This window comes from Centruroides vittatus, unplaced genomic scaffold (genome assembly GCF_030686945.1).
Source record: "Centruroides vittatus isolate TY-2023 unplaced genomic scaffold, ASM3068694v2 contig_787, whole genome shotgun sequence".
NCBI lineage: Eukaryota > Metazoa > Arthropoda > Arachnida > Scorpiones > Buthidae > Centruroides > Centruroides vittatus.
In genome coordinates, this window is record NW_027122507.1 from 327,697 (window position 1) to 346,901 (window position 19,205).

The window sequence follows — 19,205 nt, forward strand, 5'->3', positions numbered from 1 at the left end:
TCGTAACACAAACATTTTGGTGAGGGTCGATGCGAGGTTTCGAAAAGTTGTAGGGGATCGACGGTCGAAAAAGTTTGGCGACCCCTGCTCTAGACGATTTGTTTCCACATATCCGACCAGCTTATTTTTTCCTCGGCCCGTAGTAAACGTTTGTTGTTGTTGCGAGTGGGCTTCAACGACGGAGCAATTTTCTCGACCTACATGTAAGATGCGCAACTACTTCAATAGTTGATTTGACAACATTAAACTCTGGGATTGCTGCTAATTTTCGAAATGATGTTTCGTTGCTGGCAATCTGTCGAACAAATGCTGGTTTTGCCGTTTGTAAGCTTTGAATATCGTCCTGTCGCTTTCTTTTGACCATACGCATCTCCGAGTTGTCGATTACAGTAGACGATGTGTTTAGTTTTTCAGCAATTGCTCTTTTAGAGTAATTTTCAACTCCAACAGCGAGAATTTCATCTTTTCTCCGAGTCCGTCAGATATTTCTCTCGGTCTGTTGTTAAATTAATGATTTTAATCAACTACGGTCATTTTCGGTAGTTTCCGCTGAGTTAATGTTGATCTCTTAATATCAATCTGCTTCGACAGCCGACTGCTTGGCAGCTTACCGCTCTGGGACTCGGATCGAATCTGGACGAGTCGATAAACGTCCGAGGAATTTTTCGAGTGGTGGACCGTTCGAATACGCCGGGTCCCGTCCCTCTCCACCCGGCCATCCCATTGTGGGCCTAGCCGAACACAATAGGTTTACTTAGAGAGGCCTTCTTAGTGTCCGCAGGGCAGAGAGTTAAAAAGTAATAATAATATATACCAGTCTGCCTTTATATTTTTGGCACAGTCAACTTTCCAAGCTAATTGTTTAAAATTGATATTTAAGTTTTTCTGTTTTAATAAATTATTATACTTTTTTAATTGTATATTTTTAAAACTTTAAACAAACTAAAAATAGGTATGATACAAAAATTGTTCAATGTAAATGATTTTACACGAAATCTAACAGCAAGAATTTCACCTTTTCTCCGAGTCCGTTAGATATTTCTCTCGGTCTGTTGTTAAATTAATGATTTTAACCGACTACGGTCATTTTCTCTGTCCTTTATAGTCGTTTATGTCTATAGTCCTTTATATTCGTGGGACGTACGTACTTTATTAACAATGTTAATACGATATAAAGAATTGAAATTTACTATAATAGACCTTCGTCAATCCGGTATCTACGAAAACAGATTGGTGCCGGATTAGGGCCGTTTCACACTACGACCGACTCGACCGACCGGTCCGATCCGACCGATCCTATAATCGGACCGACTAGTAGTAAAAGCATTCGCACCGAGTACGATTATGTCGGTGGCCGACTCGTAAGGACCAATCGGAACGCGCGTTACAGATCAGAACACTAGCCAATCGTGGTAAGTTTTTCAATTTACACAGAAAACGTGGCCGTCACGGAAAGCGATCGGGCATTTCGAATTGTTTTAAAACATATTTCATTCGTATCCAGAAATTGTAGTTCTGAATACGTTACAATTAATCGTCAGGCCATATCTTTGGCAACAATATGCATCGAAATGTTTTATAGTCAATCACGTACGTACCTTCAACGTTTAGTTTCTCGGAAATCTCCGTCCAAGAATTATTTTTTTAACGTTGTCTTTATAATCGGCTGGCCGAATATCATAAAGCCACGGATATTTTCCGACTTGGTTTATTAAAGCTTCCGACAAAACTGTACCTTCCGCCATTTTCTAACTTGGGATAAATCTAAACTCCGATCGGTTATAGCTTCGAAGCTCTCGTTGGCCGTAGCTCACCGACTGCTCCGACCCGACTACAAATATTTAACTTTTTAAATCTGTCCGACTGCCGTTGTCACGGCAACACGACTCGGAATCGGACCGGTCGGCCCAGTCGGTCATAGTGCGAAACAGCCCTAATCGCTAATGCCCGATTTCCGGACGTTTTCGTACTTAAGCAAAATTCGATAAGTTATATTCGATTCGAACGTTGCGGACATTATCGTACAATTTGGACCATACGAAATGTACGGCAATATTTGACTGGACACAAAGGAAGTAATGTAAAGAAATAAATTATCTTACGCCGTCGCATCGACGGAGTAAAATAATGGAGGAATCTAGAGCGACGCGTTCTAGATTCCTCCGTTCGTATCCTAACGTATAGCGTGGCGAACGACCGCATTCTGGTGTTCACCCCGAGCACCGTCGGAATCGTTAGGACACTGCACGCATACCGGATTAACCAAGCTCTTCTATCGATATATATTCGGTGAATTTTACCTGACTGTCCATTTCGGTACCGAAGTCGATCATTATGTAGAAATTGACAAATATTAAGAGGGCGCTGGAAACTGCGAGACCGAGTTCTGCGCCGGTAATAGCTGCAATAGAAACATAATTATAGGTTACCTGCTTTGATATTCAATTGAATGTAATTCGACAAGTATACGTATTTATTTTAATAATATATTCGATGGAATGATTGAAAATTACGACGAACTAGCAAATCGCCAGGAAACAATTTATTTATTAAGCGCACGAATTAAAAAGTTATTTAAATATTTAATAAAAAATGTTTTTGAAAAACTTGGTTTTGCCCAAACCGACCGGAACATTCGAAAACTAAAATTTAGTTACACGAGAAAAAAGAAGTTTACACAAAACGTCTTTGCTTTCCGAGTTTCCCATCGAGGCGACGCGGCATAAGGACACCGGGTACGATAGGGTGTTCATTCTACCAACTATAAACATTTCGACGAAATTTGTACGTGCGAAAATATTGGTATAAAGTTTGTTCGCTCGTGATGTCGATACGCGTGGTACAGTAACACTTACCGGAAGATACGAGAAATAGTATAAAGATGGTGGCAACCAGATACAACGTGCAAAGCGCGTGTTCATTTATGGCCATCCAACGAGACAATCCTATAAAGAGAAACCGGACGGCTGTATGTCTGTCTTGATATTGATCGAAGGCAAATTCGAATTTTTTTTCCACTTTACACGTTCTTATTGTCGATATTCCGTAAAGCGAACTACCGAGATGAGCAAAAACTGGGCTTCTTCCTGTAAAATATTAGTGACTCATTACCTTACCTTAATGCCGTATTTAATAAGTTCACATTCCATTTCATAGGATAAAAAATATTTTACAATTACTTGAGCTATATTTGTAAATGCAAATTTGTGCTGTTTAGTCATTTTTAATTAATACATCGAATGTCCTTGGAAGTAAACGCCCCGACGACTACTACTATCGTCACAGAAGAGCCAACAGCGGCAGCGTGGTATACGGAGTTCCGATGCGGAATAGATCGGGAATTTCCGTAGATCGAATGATTCGGATACGTTCGATCCCATCCATCGCCAGCCAATTAATTACATCGTTGTCTCGCAGAATAAGCCGATTACAAAACCAAAACCAAAACCCGGGCTTACAAACCAGAAAGGAAATTTTTAATCACGCCCACCGTGAAATAGCGAAACGAGAAAAGTGAATAATTAATCGTTCTCATCGAGGACAAGTTGGCTTTAAAAACTTATCTTACAGGGGCATCCGGCAACCGGTGAAAATGGTCTTTATTAACTAAGTGGATACGCGCATTAATTTAATAATATGCACGCAATGGTTAACCCGAATATTATTACGTGGGAGAAACAGGTAGGACTCTAAAAGTAAGAATTAGAGAACACGTGCATGCAGTCGAGTACAATTATTTAAAGCCAACAGTCGCCACACATCGCGATCGTGCGGATTTCGAAATCTCAGTTTATAATGTCAAAATCCATACGAAGGGAACATTCTTAAAAGGAAATTTTATAAACACTCGAAGATTACGAGGATTTCAACGAATAACAGAACGAACTTAATACTGGAGTCGAGTCGGTAAGATTTGGCAGCCATTTCTTCCCTAACAGGACTGTCCGTCGTAAGATACCACTTCTCCTAGCTTGACGAAAGTACGCTGTACGCATCTCTATCGTATTAATGTGCGATAGTGCAGAGAAGCGCAATAAGTCTTGGCTGAGGTTTTTAATTTTAACGTCCATTTTTGTCAGAATTCTTTTATAAATCACGCGAAGCTTACCCGTTAGTTTGAACTTTGCAAATTTAAGTTGGTTTATCTATTGTAAAATAAACTAAATAGTTTAATTGGCAATTTTATTCGTATTGTTATTAATTTAAATTTTGAACGAAATCTTTTAAATTTTAAATTATTATTATGTCAGACAGTACGGGATTTCATTTACTTTAATATTAATTGTCCGCTTGGCAAAAGCGATTTGCTCATTTCTTCCAGCGAGTGCCGGTTTTGGATTTATAATTTTACATTTGAGTAACGTATTAAAAAATGTTGAATTTTTAAGCATAATTTTAGAAGATATTTGTTAAGGAAAGGACTGACGGGAAGCGACGATGCCCGAGATGCGTATTCACTTCGTTACTTAATAAAGTTAATTTTAATCAATTGCGTGGGGTTTCTGGGAGACAAATTCTTTAAAGCGAAGTAATGTTTGATCGAAACAACTTTCGACAGAATAATGAGCCATCAAAGTATAAAGAATAGTTTTATCAAAAGAATTTGTACTAAGAGTTTGGTGTAATTGTAAAGACTAATAATAATATATTTTAATAAATTGACCTTTGAAATAGTGATCAATATCTTATTTTTTTTTATCATTGTTCATAATATTCGTAATAAGTACGATGTCTCTACGCATCGCGTCTGATACGACAAAACATCGAATAAGACCGTAAGTCCGTGTTCTTTCATTAAATTAACAATGGGGAATGTTCTTCAATCGGGCGAATGTTAGGCGTAAAAACTTTGTAACCACACTGTAAATAATACACGTAAGGTTTAGACAAATTTATATACTAACTATTTCGTTTTTCAAACAAAATAGTCATATACATTAATAATAGTACTGTACATAATAGTCACGCGTTAACTTAAGTGGCAAAATTAAGTTATTGCGATTTAATTGAAGGACTGCTATTAAGCAATTTCTGTATTACGAATTTGAAATTCGAGTATAAATTCTTTTAACTATTAAATGAACCGTAATGTCTCGTCATCGTTTATGTCCTTTTAGCGATAACGAGAAAAAGATTGTTTTACTTACTCGATCCTTCCATGTGCTTGACGTTTCTCGCTGTTCGTAAGTAGAAATTCCACAGAAAGAAAGTAGCAATTAGTAATATAATAGATGGAAAAATTAAATAAGGATATATAATTGCTTCTACGACGACCGATCCGATAATATTGACCAATCTCTATAATAAAATAGAAAAACTAAATATAAGTAAAATATTGTTACAACCGTAAATATAATCTTATGATATTATGACAAACCTGTTACCGCCGAGAAACAACTTTATAGCTTTAAAGCATAGATTAGAACAACTTAGTACAGCGGGAGAGCATTGTTTAAACATTGACATTATATTCAATAATGGTTTCTTAAGCGCGAAGGTATACAAGGAGCCTACTCTCGACCCACTGTACATTCCTCCCTCCTCCAATGATCCTCACATTTATAAGCTTTCGGCATTTAGAGCTCTAATTAGAAGGGCATTCCGTTATTGCTCCAACGTTTACCACAGGTTCCGGAAGTTGAATAGGATTAGAACGTCGATAGGGAGTTGGGATTTGGAGCTAAAGTCATCGAAAGATTAATAAGTTATTACTCAGATTCTAGCAAATAGACGGCGAAGAAAATTATGAACAACAGTGTAACTAAGTTCATTTACGACACAGGCACGTTCACTATTATGCAAAAATTGCAGATTACAGAAACACAAAATTATTTTCCATTTCATTCCTCAAGAGGGGAGTCGTGGATTGATGTGGCTGTATGCAGTGAAGGTTGTTACACAAGAATATCAGATTGGAGGGTACTATCTGACGAAACACTAAGTGATCATGATTACATATCATTTGACATAACAGGCTCTGAGGACGAACGTGATCAAATCTTTGCTCCTGGATACAGATATGTTTTAAAAAGAGCCAAATGGACACAAATGAAGGATTATCTTGAAAATAATCTTATAGCACACTATCTGGAAGACAGCAATGAAATTAGAAACCGGATAGATACCAATATAGAGCTTATAAAAAAGGCTTGTGAGACCTTCATTCCGAAAATGGTGGCGAACAGGAAAAGCGTTCCCTGGTGGACACCTGGACTTAGCGACTTAAGACACACAACAAGAAGATTAAGAAAAAAATTCCAAAGATGTAGAGATAATAACAAAAGAATCTAATATAGGGAAGAGTACCTCAACAGTCAGAAGATATATAAGAATACCATCAAGGAAGAAAAAATACGTAGCTGGCACAACTATTGTACAAAAGCCTCAACCAACCCATGGGGATATCTGACTAAAATGTGCAGCAATAAACTACGCAAGACAAAGATTTTAGTAGATAACAACACAAAAAATAATCCTCCTTTTTTAATCCAGGTAATGACTACGCAGTTAGATATTTTCTGCCCTGGAAATGATCCCACTCTAGATTCAGAATGGCAAAATCAAATCCGCCTGGAAAAGGAGAAATTGGACGATACTGAAGATATTCCACCCTTTACAGATGAGGAAATTACTATAGCATTTGGAACATTGGGGAACAATAAAGCACCCGGACTAGATGAAATTACGGCAGAAATTGCCATAAAGCTTTGGAATCTGATACCACATCACTTAAACAATATATTTAATAAGTGTTTGCAATACGCCACTTTCCCCAACGCTTGGAAGAGAGCGAAAGTTGTACCAGTACCTAAAGCTGGAACTACTGATGTCCGACCTATCTCACTATTGTCAATATTGGGGAAAATACTTGAAAAACTCGTTACAACAAGATTACTATGGTTTACAAAAAATTCCAGACAACTAAGTGATAAGCAGTACGGATTTCGTCCCCAGAAATCAGCTGAGGATGCAATTGAAAATACAATAAGAAACATTTACAACCTACTCCAAGAAAATAAATACGTCCTAGGGGTCAGTCTAGACATCACAAAGGCATTTGACAGCGCCTGGTGGCCCCTAGTGACACATCAGTTGCGGCAAATAAGGTGCCACCGTAATTTACTAAACCTACTACTAGTTTATTTTAGAAACAGAGAAGCGATCTTCCAATACGGTCAGCATGAAGTATGTAAAAAGGTTAATAGAGGATGCCCACAGGGTTCAGTATGTGGACCACTACTATGGATTATCACATTCGACGCATTTCTAAAGAAAGATTTTGGAGAAACTTGTTGTACGGCATACGCTGATGACGTTATGCTATTACTCGAGGGAAGATCAAGAGCAGATATTGAAAAAAGAGGAAACTTAATGCTAAATAACATCTACAGATGGGGAGTGCAGCATAAACTTAACTTCAATACCTCCAAGACCAAGGCAATTATATTCAATAAACCACGAGAGAACAATCTATATCTAAGAACTCCTATACTTAAAATGAATGGTGAAACAATTAAAGTAGGGAAAACATTGAAATATCTTGGTGCTGTACTGGACTATAGATTAACTTGGGGAGAACACATTGAATATATAACTGACAGAACTGGCCTCATTATACAATCATTTTCTCAGATAGCCAAGAAAGATTGGGGGCTATCAAACGAAGCTCTCTCCACCATATATGATAGTATTTTTGTTCCAACCACTTTATATGCGTGTGGCACATGGGGATCGGCAGTTAATAAAGTACATATAAAAAGAAAATTAATCTCCTCACAAAGACGAGCTCTACTTTCCCTAACTAAAGCCTTTCGCACTGCTAGCAACAACAGTATTCGGGTAATTGCACGCAAGCTACCAATTGATTTGGAAATTACTAAAAGGAGAAAGAAACAGCAACTCAAATGGGGAGATACAATTCAAGTGGGATCAACAACAATAACTGCGAACGAATTCGAACAACCTTATCCTTACTGTAATACCATGTCTCCCGAAAATCTCACTCTTAATACTCTTGTCCGACAGATCAATTAGAATATTAATATATTTACAGATGGATCTAAAATGGATGGTAAAGTAGGATGTAGTTTTGTAGTTTATGACCGAAATTTGGAAATACATAATCAAAAATATCGACTGCATAACAATTGCACAGTTTTCCAATCAGAACTTCTAGCTATTTTAAAAGCCACAGAATGGGTGAATGAGAACCTAACAAACAACAATATTCATATACATACAGACTCTTTCTCTGCATACAATATCATTAACGGCATAAAGCTACATCCTCTTGCGGTTGAAATAAGAAACAAAATCAAAAATTCCACATGCGCATTTGAACTGTCCTGGGTTAGATCTCATCACGGACTTATGGGCAATGAGAGAGCAGATTCTCTTGCTAAGGCAGCAGCACAAGACTCCACCGTCCCACTTGTTTATAACAAAATTAGCCGGATTACCTTACGCCGACTTCTTTGGGAAGAAGCTATTAACCAATGGCAGATAAAGTGGAACGAAAATGATCAATGTATTACTTATCAATTTATACCAGACCTAAGTAACTTTTTTAAAATAAAATGGTTTGTCCCAGATTATTATACAACTCAATTATTCACAAACCATGGAAAATTCGCAAGCTATCTTGCCAGATTTACAAACAGGGCATCAAACCAATGTCCAACTTGCATGATTGAAGATGGCACAAGACATTATGTATATGATTGCATAATGACAGAAATAGAGAGAACTGAATTACGACAGCTTTTGCAAGATTCAAACATAGATTGGCCTTGTCACCTCTCAAACATTTTGATCAATCATGAGACATTCTCTGCATTTCGAAGACTAGCCAGGAAAACTTACCTAGTCACAAGTCAATTAATTCAAAGCTAATTGATAAATTTTATAGTTAATGGTCTCATTGTTAAGTAAATCCTGCTCGTTTCTAACTTGCCAGTACTACCTGCAACACACATCAACTTACTGCTGATTAGTTTCACGGATGATCGTTCTCCTATCCAAATTTATAACTAATTCGTCTGTTCTACCCGAAACGCCTATCTATCTATACTGTTGATAGGTCACGTAAACGAGGATTCTCCTCATGACTGCGATGATTCTCCTCATGACATTAGTGACCACAACCTCTTAGTGACAATGCAGCGATGTACTACATGTGTTCTACAGACTTTAATTTACGTAGTACAATCACAAACTTCAAGTGACAGTGCAGTGATATCCGTTAGTGTATGCACTACAGGCTGCCCCCGACCCATTTGTGATTAGTGACCACAACCTTTCGGTGACAGAGCAGCGATGTACTACATATGTCCTACAGACTAACTTATGGAGTACTATCACAAACTTTAAGTGACAGTACAGTGATACCCGTCTGTGTGTGTTCTATAGACTACACCCGACCCAACTGTGAGTGGACGATGATACATCAAAATAGAAACTTACAGGACTACAAGACTTGAAAGGACATCTGTTGAAAACGATTGGTAAGAATTTATGAAACAACACCTGTAGGATGGTATGCGTTCATTTGAACTAACGGTATTTACCTAATTATAATATTATCTAATATTACATAATTATATATATATATATATAAAATGTATAAAAAAAATGTATATAAAAAATGTGTATAAAATATATATATATACTCATGTACATATATTCATGATAAGAAATTTATTATATTGCTAGAGATATTATTTAGACTTAGTATTATACGATTGATTTAATTTATAGAAATGATTCACTTAAAATAACTGTTAATAAATGATAAATGATAAATGTTAATGACTTCTTATGCGGAATCGAGTATTGTTATGTAAAAATGAATACTAAATGTTACTTTACTGGTGTGTAAATATTATTAATTGTGATGACATGTAAATGACATTAGTTGTTATATGCCATAACTGTATAGATTATACTTGTGTTATTTACTGTTATGTCGGGAATCAATGTTAAAATCCAATATTTCAATTACACATATACTCATTCCGTAATTCTAACTATAAACTTTGAGAGACTTATCCCTGGTAATGCTATAAAGCAGGGCCAGGGTATGTGCGTTTGCACCTTAAAATAAATAATTGAATTGAATTGAATTGAATTGAAAACACAAAATTACTGTACAAAAAGGCTCCACAGTTTATAACTTGTTCAGAAATGACAAAGATAAGACGAGGAAGGAAGAGCAATCTGGGGTATGCGGGATACTTTATAACAATGGTCAATTACGTCCGAACAAGGAGTACCTACGTGTCATCATCGGAAACCCCAGAAAAAGACTTAAGGAGCATATTTGCAATGTAAACAAAGCGCACTATTCGGAGTAGCCCATAGAATGATTCAGTAGTTGAATCGAACCAAGCTAAGATTTCTTGTAAAAATAAATAAATAAATATATATATATATATATCAACGTTTTAACAAATTACTTCGTTTACGTCTATCATCAGTCGTTCGCAACCAGCCGACAAGTCCTCAACTTCACGTCCACGGAGGCGACCTTTCTTTGTAGGCTGCTACCGCCGTAATAAAATGCAAAAAAGGTAAAAAAAGTCCTCTGGTGCTATCGCCAATTTTCCATAAAATACAATTTGAGTAAATATAAAATATAAAACATGGCCGACGGTAATAAGCTAAGATCGTTAAACCGGTGCGCTCACCGACTCTGGCACCGAGTTTAGAAAAATTTGAAATATATAAATCTAGCCTGACTGGCAGATGTTTAAAGTTAAATTACAAGGACGACACAGAGTTACCGTCGACCCGGGAATATTTGATCAAGAATAGCTCATTAAAATCTAAGCCATAACGCGTCAATATAATTTTACATATTACGTTAATGTATTTGTATTTATTTCAGTTCGTTCAGTTTCCTGTATTGGTTGAAATGTTGTATATTTTGGTATTTCGACGAAATATTCGAACGTCTTCGAATCTGAACATATTAGTTGGAATATAGAACGATTGTAAATGTTGCAAAGAATTTAAAACCCGACGAGGACCCGTCGATTGGGTCGAAAATGTTTGTTTCAAACAATAAAGTTATTTCTCAGCGGTACAAGGTAATATTTAAGAAGTACGGTCCGAGTGTGTGTCGAAGCGTAAAGATAATCAATATTTAATGCTAAAATACTAATTGAGAAAAAGACAAGGAGCAAAAACAATTACACAACATCTGGTTTCAGAAATCGTGATGGGATATTACGAAACTAATATCGTAAATAATATTTATCCGCAACATCTGACCGAATTTCAAAATTACGTACAGTTCCTTAAAGCAGAATTAATACAAACAATTATTTCAAAGATTACCTAAAATAATATTTTCTATTACGAGAGGCAATGTTTCCGAATGAAATTATGTCAAAACGGAGTGGACGATACTTCACAAACGTAGTTAGGTATCCGTGTTTAAAATAGCGCCGAGGAACCACCGGCGTACGGCTCTTTTCAAAACGTAACTTTCACCGATTCGAAACATCCTACAATTTATTCATTTTGCAATTAACCCGTGTAGGCCCTACTGTACTTTTTCTCGAAATTACTTTTTGCGCGCGGCCGTCGCCTTAATGTCGAGACAAACAATCGCTCGTTATCCCCCGGTTACACGAGCTCTTTTACGAGACGAAATCATTGGTGATATAACGAACTCCTTAACATTCTCAAAATTGTTTTTTCAAAGACGATAAGCAATTATTTATTCTGGTAAAACCCAAGCGCGATTTTTGAATTTGCAAGAAAAAATTTTCGAGTACGCGACGAGTTTCACCGAGTTTACACGCGCACTTATCCACACTAAGCTATTTATTGGATTCTACGTGTTTGAACTTTACTAATTTTTTTCTAATAAATATGAACACGTAGCGTTAAGGAAAAGCATAGAAAACTCCCATCAATTCGGCACGTTTTCGGTACAATTCGTAAAAAGACGCAAACCCTTAATAAAATTGAAAGAGTTGCGCGAGGATTTTCAATTTATTTTCCCTTTATCGTCATTTCAAAGAGTGTCATTTCTACGAACGAACTTAGAATAATTAGGCACTTTCTAAATTGGCTGATAAAGACGCGAAGTGACCCGGGTTCGCTGGGTTTTCTTCCGAGTTTTTGACTTTCTGGCATGCGCGTAAACGTAGCCTAATTGTATTCTAAGGCGAATCAAAAATAATTGACGTTTTCGAACCGAGCAAAATACACCCGCGTATATTTATGGGCGGTTATAAATTGCAAAAATTACATTTGGGATAGAAGAAAAACTCACGTGTATAGTGGAAAAACTGGTCATCGGTAACTGCTGGTCGATGGATCCCACGTCCATGGAAAAACGATTCAAGACTTTACCTAAATAAAATAGAATATTTTAGGTCTACGTTGTATAAATCCGAAATAAACGTTGTATAGTTTTTAAAATAATATTAAATTAGTACATTTACTCGCCTATAGAATTGTTATCCAGAAACGACACGGGAGTACGTACGACGCAACGAAGCATTCTACGGTGTAGGTTGTTAGAGGATTTCGTACACAACTCGACGTACAGAGCGGCGGAGATCAACGAAAATATTATTAGTCCGAATATCAGTCCTAAATAAACGTATAAACCGATTAAAGTATTCGAGTATCGGTGATGGATACCGTCACCGCCGTGGTTTACGTCCGAGTAGTTGGAAAAGGTGTAGTTTTTCGCAAAACACCTTCCGTTAGTCCTGTAGAAAAATAAAAGCACGGCTTGAAAGGCTTAGAAAATCGGAGAAAAACTAGTCGATAAAAGTAATTACACTCATCCGAAGAATAACTACGTACGAGTAAATTCATTATTTCATTTTATATAAGAACTTATATAAGTGTAATGCCTCGCTTTGTCTTTCTACCAAAATAGGCCCGCCCGTATAATAATTAGGTTCGTCGTGTTCGTAAACTCGTTCGGTAATCGTACACGAGAGGAGCTCCGGTACGCTATTAAATTTGGACGGTCAACGGCCGAGGTGGTGACCCGGATCGGTCACGCTAGTATAATTTCCAACGGATCGAAAATAATCGGTCCTCGACTTAATTTACTCTTCTAATAAAAAAATGTCTTCTATCAAACTGTATTTTTAAACGTATCGATTCTTCTCGACGTACGGAAAAGTTTGTCGGCAGCAAATAATTCTTAATTAAACAGAAATATCGTACATCTCAGTTTATGCACGGAGTGACCGGGGTCCCGTGTCCACGCGTATCCCCAAAATAACACTGCACAAAATACAAATAAGGCAAGGATGAGAGTAGGCGAGGAATAATTCGTATGCCAAACCATAAAATTATATTAACCGTATAATAGCAAAACGTAAACCCAACGGAAAGCCACGCGGTAACAATCACCGTACTTTAAAAAAAATGATAAATAGGTAAAACTTATAAAGATACCGGGAAGATTTTTATTTAATTGACAAAATATTTTAAAATGGAGGTTTACCTACGCCCCAACGCCGGAAAGGATACTAAAGCGTTACGCATCTAATACGCCCGGAGTGCTGGGAGCCCGACCCCGATAAAAGACGGATTACCGATGCAATTTAAATTAGGAGTGCGCCAGTCGGCTACCGGAAGAAGAGTGGTCCTCTACTCGAAACGGTTTAGCGGAACCATCACACCTACGATATTTACAGTAAAACATTTGAACGTAATAATTTATTGTTTTGTAGAAATCGGAAGACGAAAACGCGCCTGGCCCGGGTGGGAAAGTCGGTAAAGAGAAGACTCGCTACTGTACGCGGCAATAGGTAGGATTTATTTAACTCCGAGTGGAGTAATTGGTGGAGCCGCGGGCCGAAGGCGAAGAAAATGATCGAGGAGGCGACGTCCGTCCCAACGGTAATTCTTTCCGTGACGTATATTTCCTAATTCTTTTCACAAATACGGGTTTGTCTACTTACTTTCGATTTGCCGTCGGTCGTTTCTTAATCTCTATTCTCCCCGAGACATCCGGAGAAACACACGCCGACACGTACGCGCGTAACACCACGGAATTTCTCCCGACACCATCCTACCGAGAGACTCGAAACACCGTTTCCAGTCGGGGAGGCGTCGGGAAGTGCAGATTGACAAATGTCCCGGATGCGCATTCCAGGTCCTTCCGATAATTTCCTCAGTCGGGCGAAGGCCGGGAAAGCCAAAGGATCCCACTCTTTGTTAGTAGAAGTAGGCGATTAAAAGCTGCGAGGTTAGAAGAAATCCTACGCCGACGATATAAGATATCCGACAGTTATATTAAGGTGGAGGGGTAAACAAAAAACTACGACATGTTGGTTTAAGGTAATTCGGAACAATAAAATAAATAATAATTTTGTACGCGAGACACTTACCACAAAACCAGCCAATAATCGCCGGCGCTGAACAATATTTGAGAAACCAGAAGGAGGAAGAGGAAAACAACTCCCGACACTCTGTCTTCGGCGACGTATTTAGCGAACAGTTTCGCTCCGGTCCACACGACGTTTTTCCCGGTTTGGCTCGGACCCGTTTCTTCTCGGTTTCCACATTTCTGCAGAAAGTTAAATAGACTATTTATCAGTAAAATTGATTTTGTCTTTCATCTCAGACAAGAACATTCCCGATAGGTCGGAAGACGAACGAAAGCAAATATTTCAATTCGAGGTAAACCCCGACGGAATTGCGTCGTTAAAGATTTCGTTTAATTCGTTTGGATTAGAGGGCTTTCGAATCTCTTCTCCGGAAAACGGACTACGGGATCCACGTACGGGTTTCAACAATACGGGGTTTGATCGGAAGTGCTTATTCTGTCGGACTCGACGGTGTTTCGTCGGATATATACACAGCGTATTCCCGAAACACATACCAGTAAACCTTACGGGTACAGAAACTGCGTAGGGGTCGATTTACACACAACAGCGACGTGCCGGCACAGTACAATAAATTTTTGCCCGTGGGAAATCGTCGAAATAGTTTTAAACAACCCTGTCCAGACTCGTTCGTTACAGTGCTGCGGAGTGGCAGTGGCGTGACTGTAACGTAAAAGTACAATTCTCGGGAACGATATTTTCACCGACGGTAAATTTTGTTTCGACGGACCGATAATACGGTAGTCTCGGGCACTCGGGTAGCCCGCCGAACGTAGAGAGAGTGTTCTCCGATAACGATCTCGGGGACGGGTAAGTGCGGAGACTGGACGGGCCGTATAGTCGAGCCAACTGCACAAACCGACCGAAGTTTCCCCAGAGTATAATACCGTAGTTCCCGAAGGTTAAGCCGACACGCGAGACACCACCCGTTTTATCTACTAAATATTATGTTTTCACGCTTGTATATCCTACCTTCTGTAAATAAACTGTAAATAGTGTACAATCTGAATGTGGAGGTGTACTTTCGTCGAACCGGAATTAACTATCGGATCGTAACACGTACGGAACCCGACTCAACGAAACGGAGTTTGGGAGATACCATTACGAGATCGTCACGGGATCTTCACTATTCTAGACTTCGTTCCGCGTGTACGTATTATATTCGTAATTATTTCGCTACGAAAAGTGCCGATACGGGTTACGTCGAGTAATCGTTCTGGCGTGGAAAACCGTAACGGTGACGTTAAATAGGGTTTTGGGTGTCGTTTTTAAATAAAAATATTTAGATTTTCTAACGCCCGTTGGGCGAAAGAAATTTTTTCGACTTACGGCCGATGTTCCCTCCAAATCTTTTTTCTAGCCGAGCGGAACGTGTACTTCTCCGAGCAAAATAAATTTTTGCCGAGCAGATTCCAAACAAAAATTTTTTCTCAGCATATGTAGGCCTATATACAATCTTATTTTATCCTATAAAAATTAAAACAATTAATTATAAAGTAGAGACTAAAATTCATTTTAAAAGATACTTCCATACAAAATACTATCTTTTGTCAATGATTTAATGTATTTAATAGAAATATACGTAGCAATAATCACGTCGAAGACGGAGCGAGAAATAAGTAAACAACAATTCAAATCAGCGTGCACGCTCGCCCGCGCGACACATAAATTCTCGCGCGCGGCCGCGCGACTTAGAGGGAACGTGGCTTACCGCCCATAATTAGCCCAAACAGTCAACCGAAAATCGTAACCGTAGGAAAAGGGCCGAAAAGATTTTCCTAATATCGAATTACTCCTTAACTAATTTCCTATCCAATAGCGTAAAACAAACGGGAGGTCGAATTGAGAAATATTTTACAAATCGATAATAGCTAGACAAAGAAAAATTTTTTACTTAAAATCGAGTGAAAATAAAACTACTGGGCCGATTTCAAAAATATAAAAACGAACGGAGTTTAATATTATATTACTTATCACGTCCCGCTTAAGTGTCTAGCAACCAGATCCCTAACGACGCTCAGCAGCCATTGCTTAAAGCTAAAATCTTTACACGCACCTAACTCGGCCAATAATTAACCGATTTTAATAAAATACCAACGAAATGCTCGGAACAACTTAACGAACAACCGCTAAAAATATCCAAAAAACGTCACCTCTCCGACTGCCACCCAATTCTAACGCTACTCACCGACGACTAAAGAGCGTGTTAGATAAACGGGCTAAGATAAATTTTACACCGTCATTTTTAACGGAAACGATACGAGTTTCGTCGGATTCCGAGATTACTCTCAAAATCGAACGAAACTTATATTTTTATTTAGTGCAATAATAATTGCCGAAATATTTAAGATAACCACAACCTAATAACGATTTAATAGGTACAGTACGTAAGCATCATTTTTGTACACGTTACGTTCAAATTTAAATCTATATATAATCGAGATGGGTTGATAATAATAAAAGCAGGACCCGAACGATCGAGACTTAAAAGCCGAAATTTGGTACACGCACACTAAGAAGGGATTTTGGGAGAGGGAGAGGGTTAAGGCTTACCCCGAAAAACTGGGCTTCTACTGCCCTATTTTAGGTGCGGGAAATGGAAGATATTTTTAGACCCATTTAAAAATCCTCTAATTAGTATGGTAAGAGGGAGACCAAATTCTCGCACCCGGTGGAAACGGGTACGATCGACTATAATCTAATAATCTTAATCTTCGCTGCCGTTACTTTCTGCCCGAGCCGTGTCGGGCTCGTCTGCGAGTTGAATATAAATTTGTTCCGGTATTTAATTAATACGTTAACTATAATGCCCGGCACTAATTACGTACTAATAACAAATAAAAAAAAGTATATTTAATAATAACTTTTGTTATTTAATTTGACTCGAGCGCTTTTAAACACGAATTATTGGATTCCAGTGTCAACGAACGCGGTTTTTATATTGTTTTTGCCAGCGTATAAACGGAGGTAGTATCCTACTTAGCACCAGCGCAGAAATGTAATTTAAGTAGCGACGTCGTCGACGATTCGTGTGGTGACGTCTAACGACGCCGATCCGTCTCCGCGCCACTCGATCGAACGACTCCAACGACTTTCTTTAATACAAGAAGTACGGACGGTCGAGCATCTTTCTCCGTCTAATCCGGGGGTGGGCGAGCGACAGTTCGGTGGGAGCAGTGCATTTTTGCAAAAACGTAGGTTTTGCAAAATGCACGGGAGCCGCAGTTCCGCGCTGTAGTGGCGGATAGGACGGTAAGGCGTACGATTTTATTATATAATATAAATATAATATAAAACAAATATTGAATTTTTTAATAAACGTATTTTCACAAAACTGTAAAAATAATAATAAAAAACAGAAATTAACACTTTCGGCAAGAGCCGCGCGTAACTCAAAAAGAGCCGCATTTGCCCGTGTCCGGTCTAATCTGTGATCCGCGCGACCCGACGCGTAAGGAACGAATTAAAAGTAAAAAGTGTTGTAAGGAATCGTTCCCTCGGCGGAGTGAGGTCGGCAGCTTTTAAAAGTCAGAAGAAACGACGACAGCGACTCGGTAATCTGTCGCCCGATTTTAACCGAACGGTGGAGCATTTTTAAAAATGTGTCGATATTCTGCGCCGTTTATTCCGTATTTAATTACGAGCGCAACTCGCAGTCTTAGTGGTACGTAGATATTTGTGTATCCCGAGAGTCTAATGGTGAAAAAATATACAATATTATCTACCTTTACCTCTGTTTCGACGACGTGGCTCTCCTTTCGGTTTCGAAGAAAAGAAACGTTTCTGTCACTTTTTGCCCGGTGGGAATGATCGTTATTGGAAGGAGGAGCGTCGATCTCGGGCGACGAGGGAGTCGATTTAATCCCGCCCTTATTCTCGTATCCCGGTTCCTCCGGCAACGACTCGACGTCGATTCCCGCGGCCACCAGATCCTTATACGTTCCTATTGCCAGACATTTTCCCTGAACGTAGAAGTAGATTCTTAAAGTATCGAGTTACAACGAAAAATAATTTTAATATTCTACCTTTTTCGAAAGCGAAAATGCCAGGTCGTCCAACAATCGGAAGCCTTTAGGAACTTGGATTTTCGATAAAGTTTGACTGGCAAAAACTTCTCGCGGAAATAATCGGATTGACTCCGAGTTTTGACAAGTAGAAATATTTTACGCACATTTTAAGTATAAGTTACTGTCTGCCGGTAACAAAAGTCGGTAGACTGGCCAGAGTCGGTGCCTCTTAGGAGTAGGAGGATTAATAAAGTTCATCTTGGGCCGGCGGGATATCGAAATGTAACCCAGCGCGGCGAGATATATTTCGCCCGGCATATTAATTTGCCATTTACGGAATGGTTTTTCTTACGACTGTTTCTTTAGTCCTTATTTTCCTCCGACATTGGCGTAAATCCGATTTATCACTCTTACAACAATAAAGTATTAAAAATAGTAATAAAACAGAAGTTGATAATTTTCTACGGATAAGGTATACTTTACCTACAATACTTCGTAACTAATAACTTACAATACAAATGAAAATTTTGGGGTATAAAGTTAATAATTTATCCATCGGAATCGTGTTGGGATTTATATTAAAAAATAAATTTGAAACCAAACTTTTTTCCCTTATCGCTCCAATGTCCGGTGATAACGACTCGTCCATACATCTGTAAATATTTATTGGCAATTCGTCTAGAAAATTGTATTATTTTTCGTTGTTAATAAATAAGTGTGGAAATGGTGTTAATTGTAAAAGATAGCTTACGAGACAGCTACGTCTTAAGAGTAGCTACATATAAATTATCGATATTTAGCAGCCTTTGGGATGCTGGTCTGCGGTAATTAG

At 38.4% G+C, this 19,205-nt stretch overlaps 1 protein-coding gene across 1 annotated transcript in view; it reads right to left on the reverse strand.

The window, feature by feature from the left end:
• Positions 1–19,205, reverse strand: part of LOC136981678 (ATP-binding cassette sub-family C member 4-like) — a gene marked incomplete at its 5' end in the record, with an annotated part of 54,427 nt that overhangs the window by 17,180 nt on the left and 18,042 nt on the right. The window contains 7 exons of the mRNA XM_067278016.1: positions 2,301–2,401; positions 2,856–3,086; positions 5,148–5,298; positions 12,284–12,371; positions 12,456–12,728; positions 14,370–14,548; positions 18,098–18,328. Coding sequence (XP_067134117.1) covers positions 2,301–2,401; positions 2,856–3,086; positions 5,148–5,298; positions 12,284–12,371; positions 12,456–12,728; positions 14,370–14,548; positions 18,098–18,328 — 1,254 coding nt within the window. The remainder of the gene's footprint in view (positions 1–2,300; positions 2,402–2,855; positions 3,087–5,147; positions 5,299–12,283; positions 12,372–12,455; positions 12,729–14,369; positions 14,549–18,097; positions 18,329–19,205) is intronic.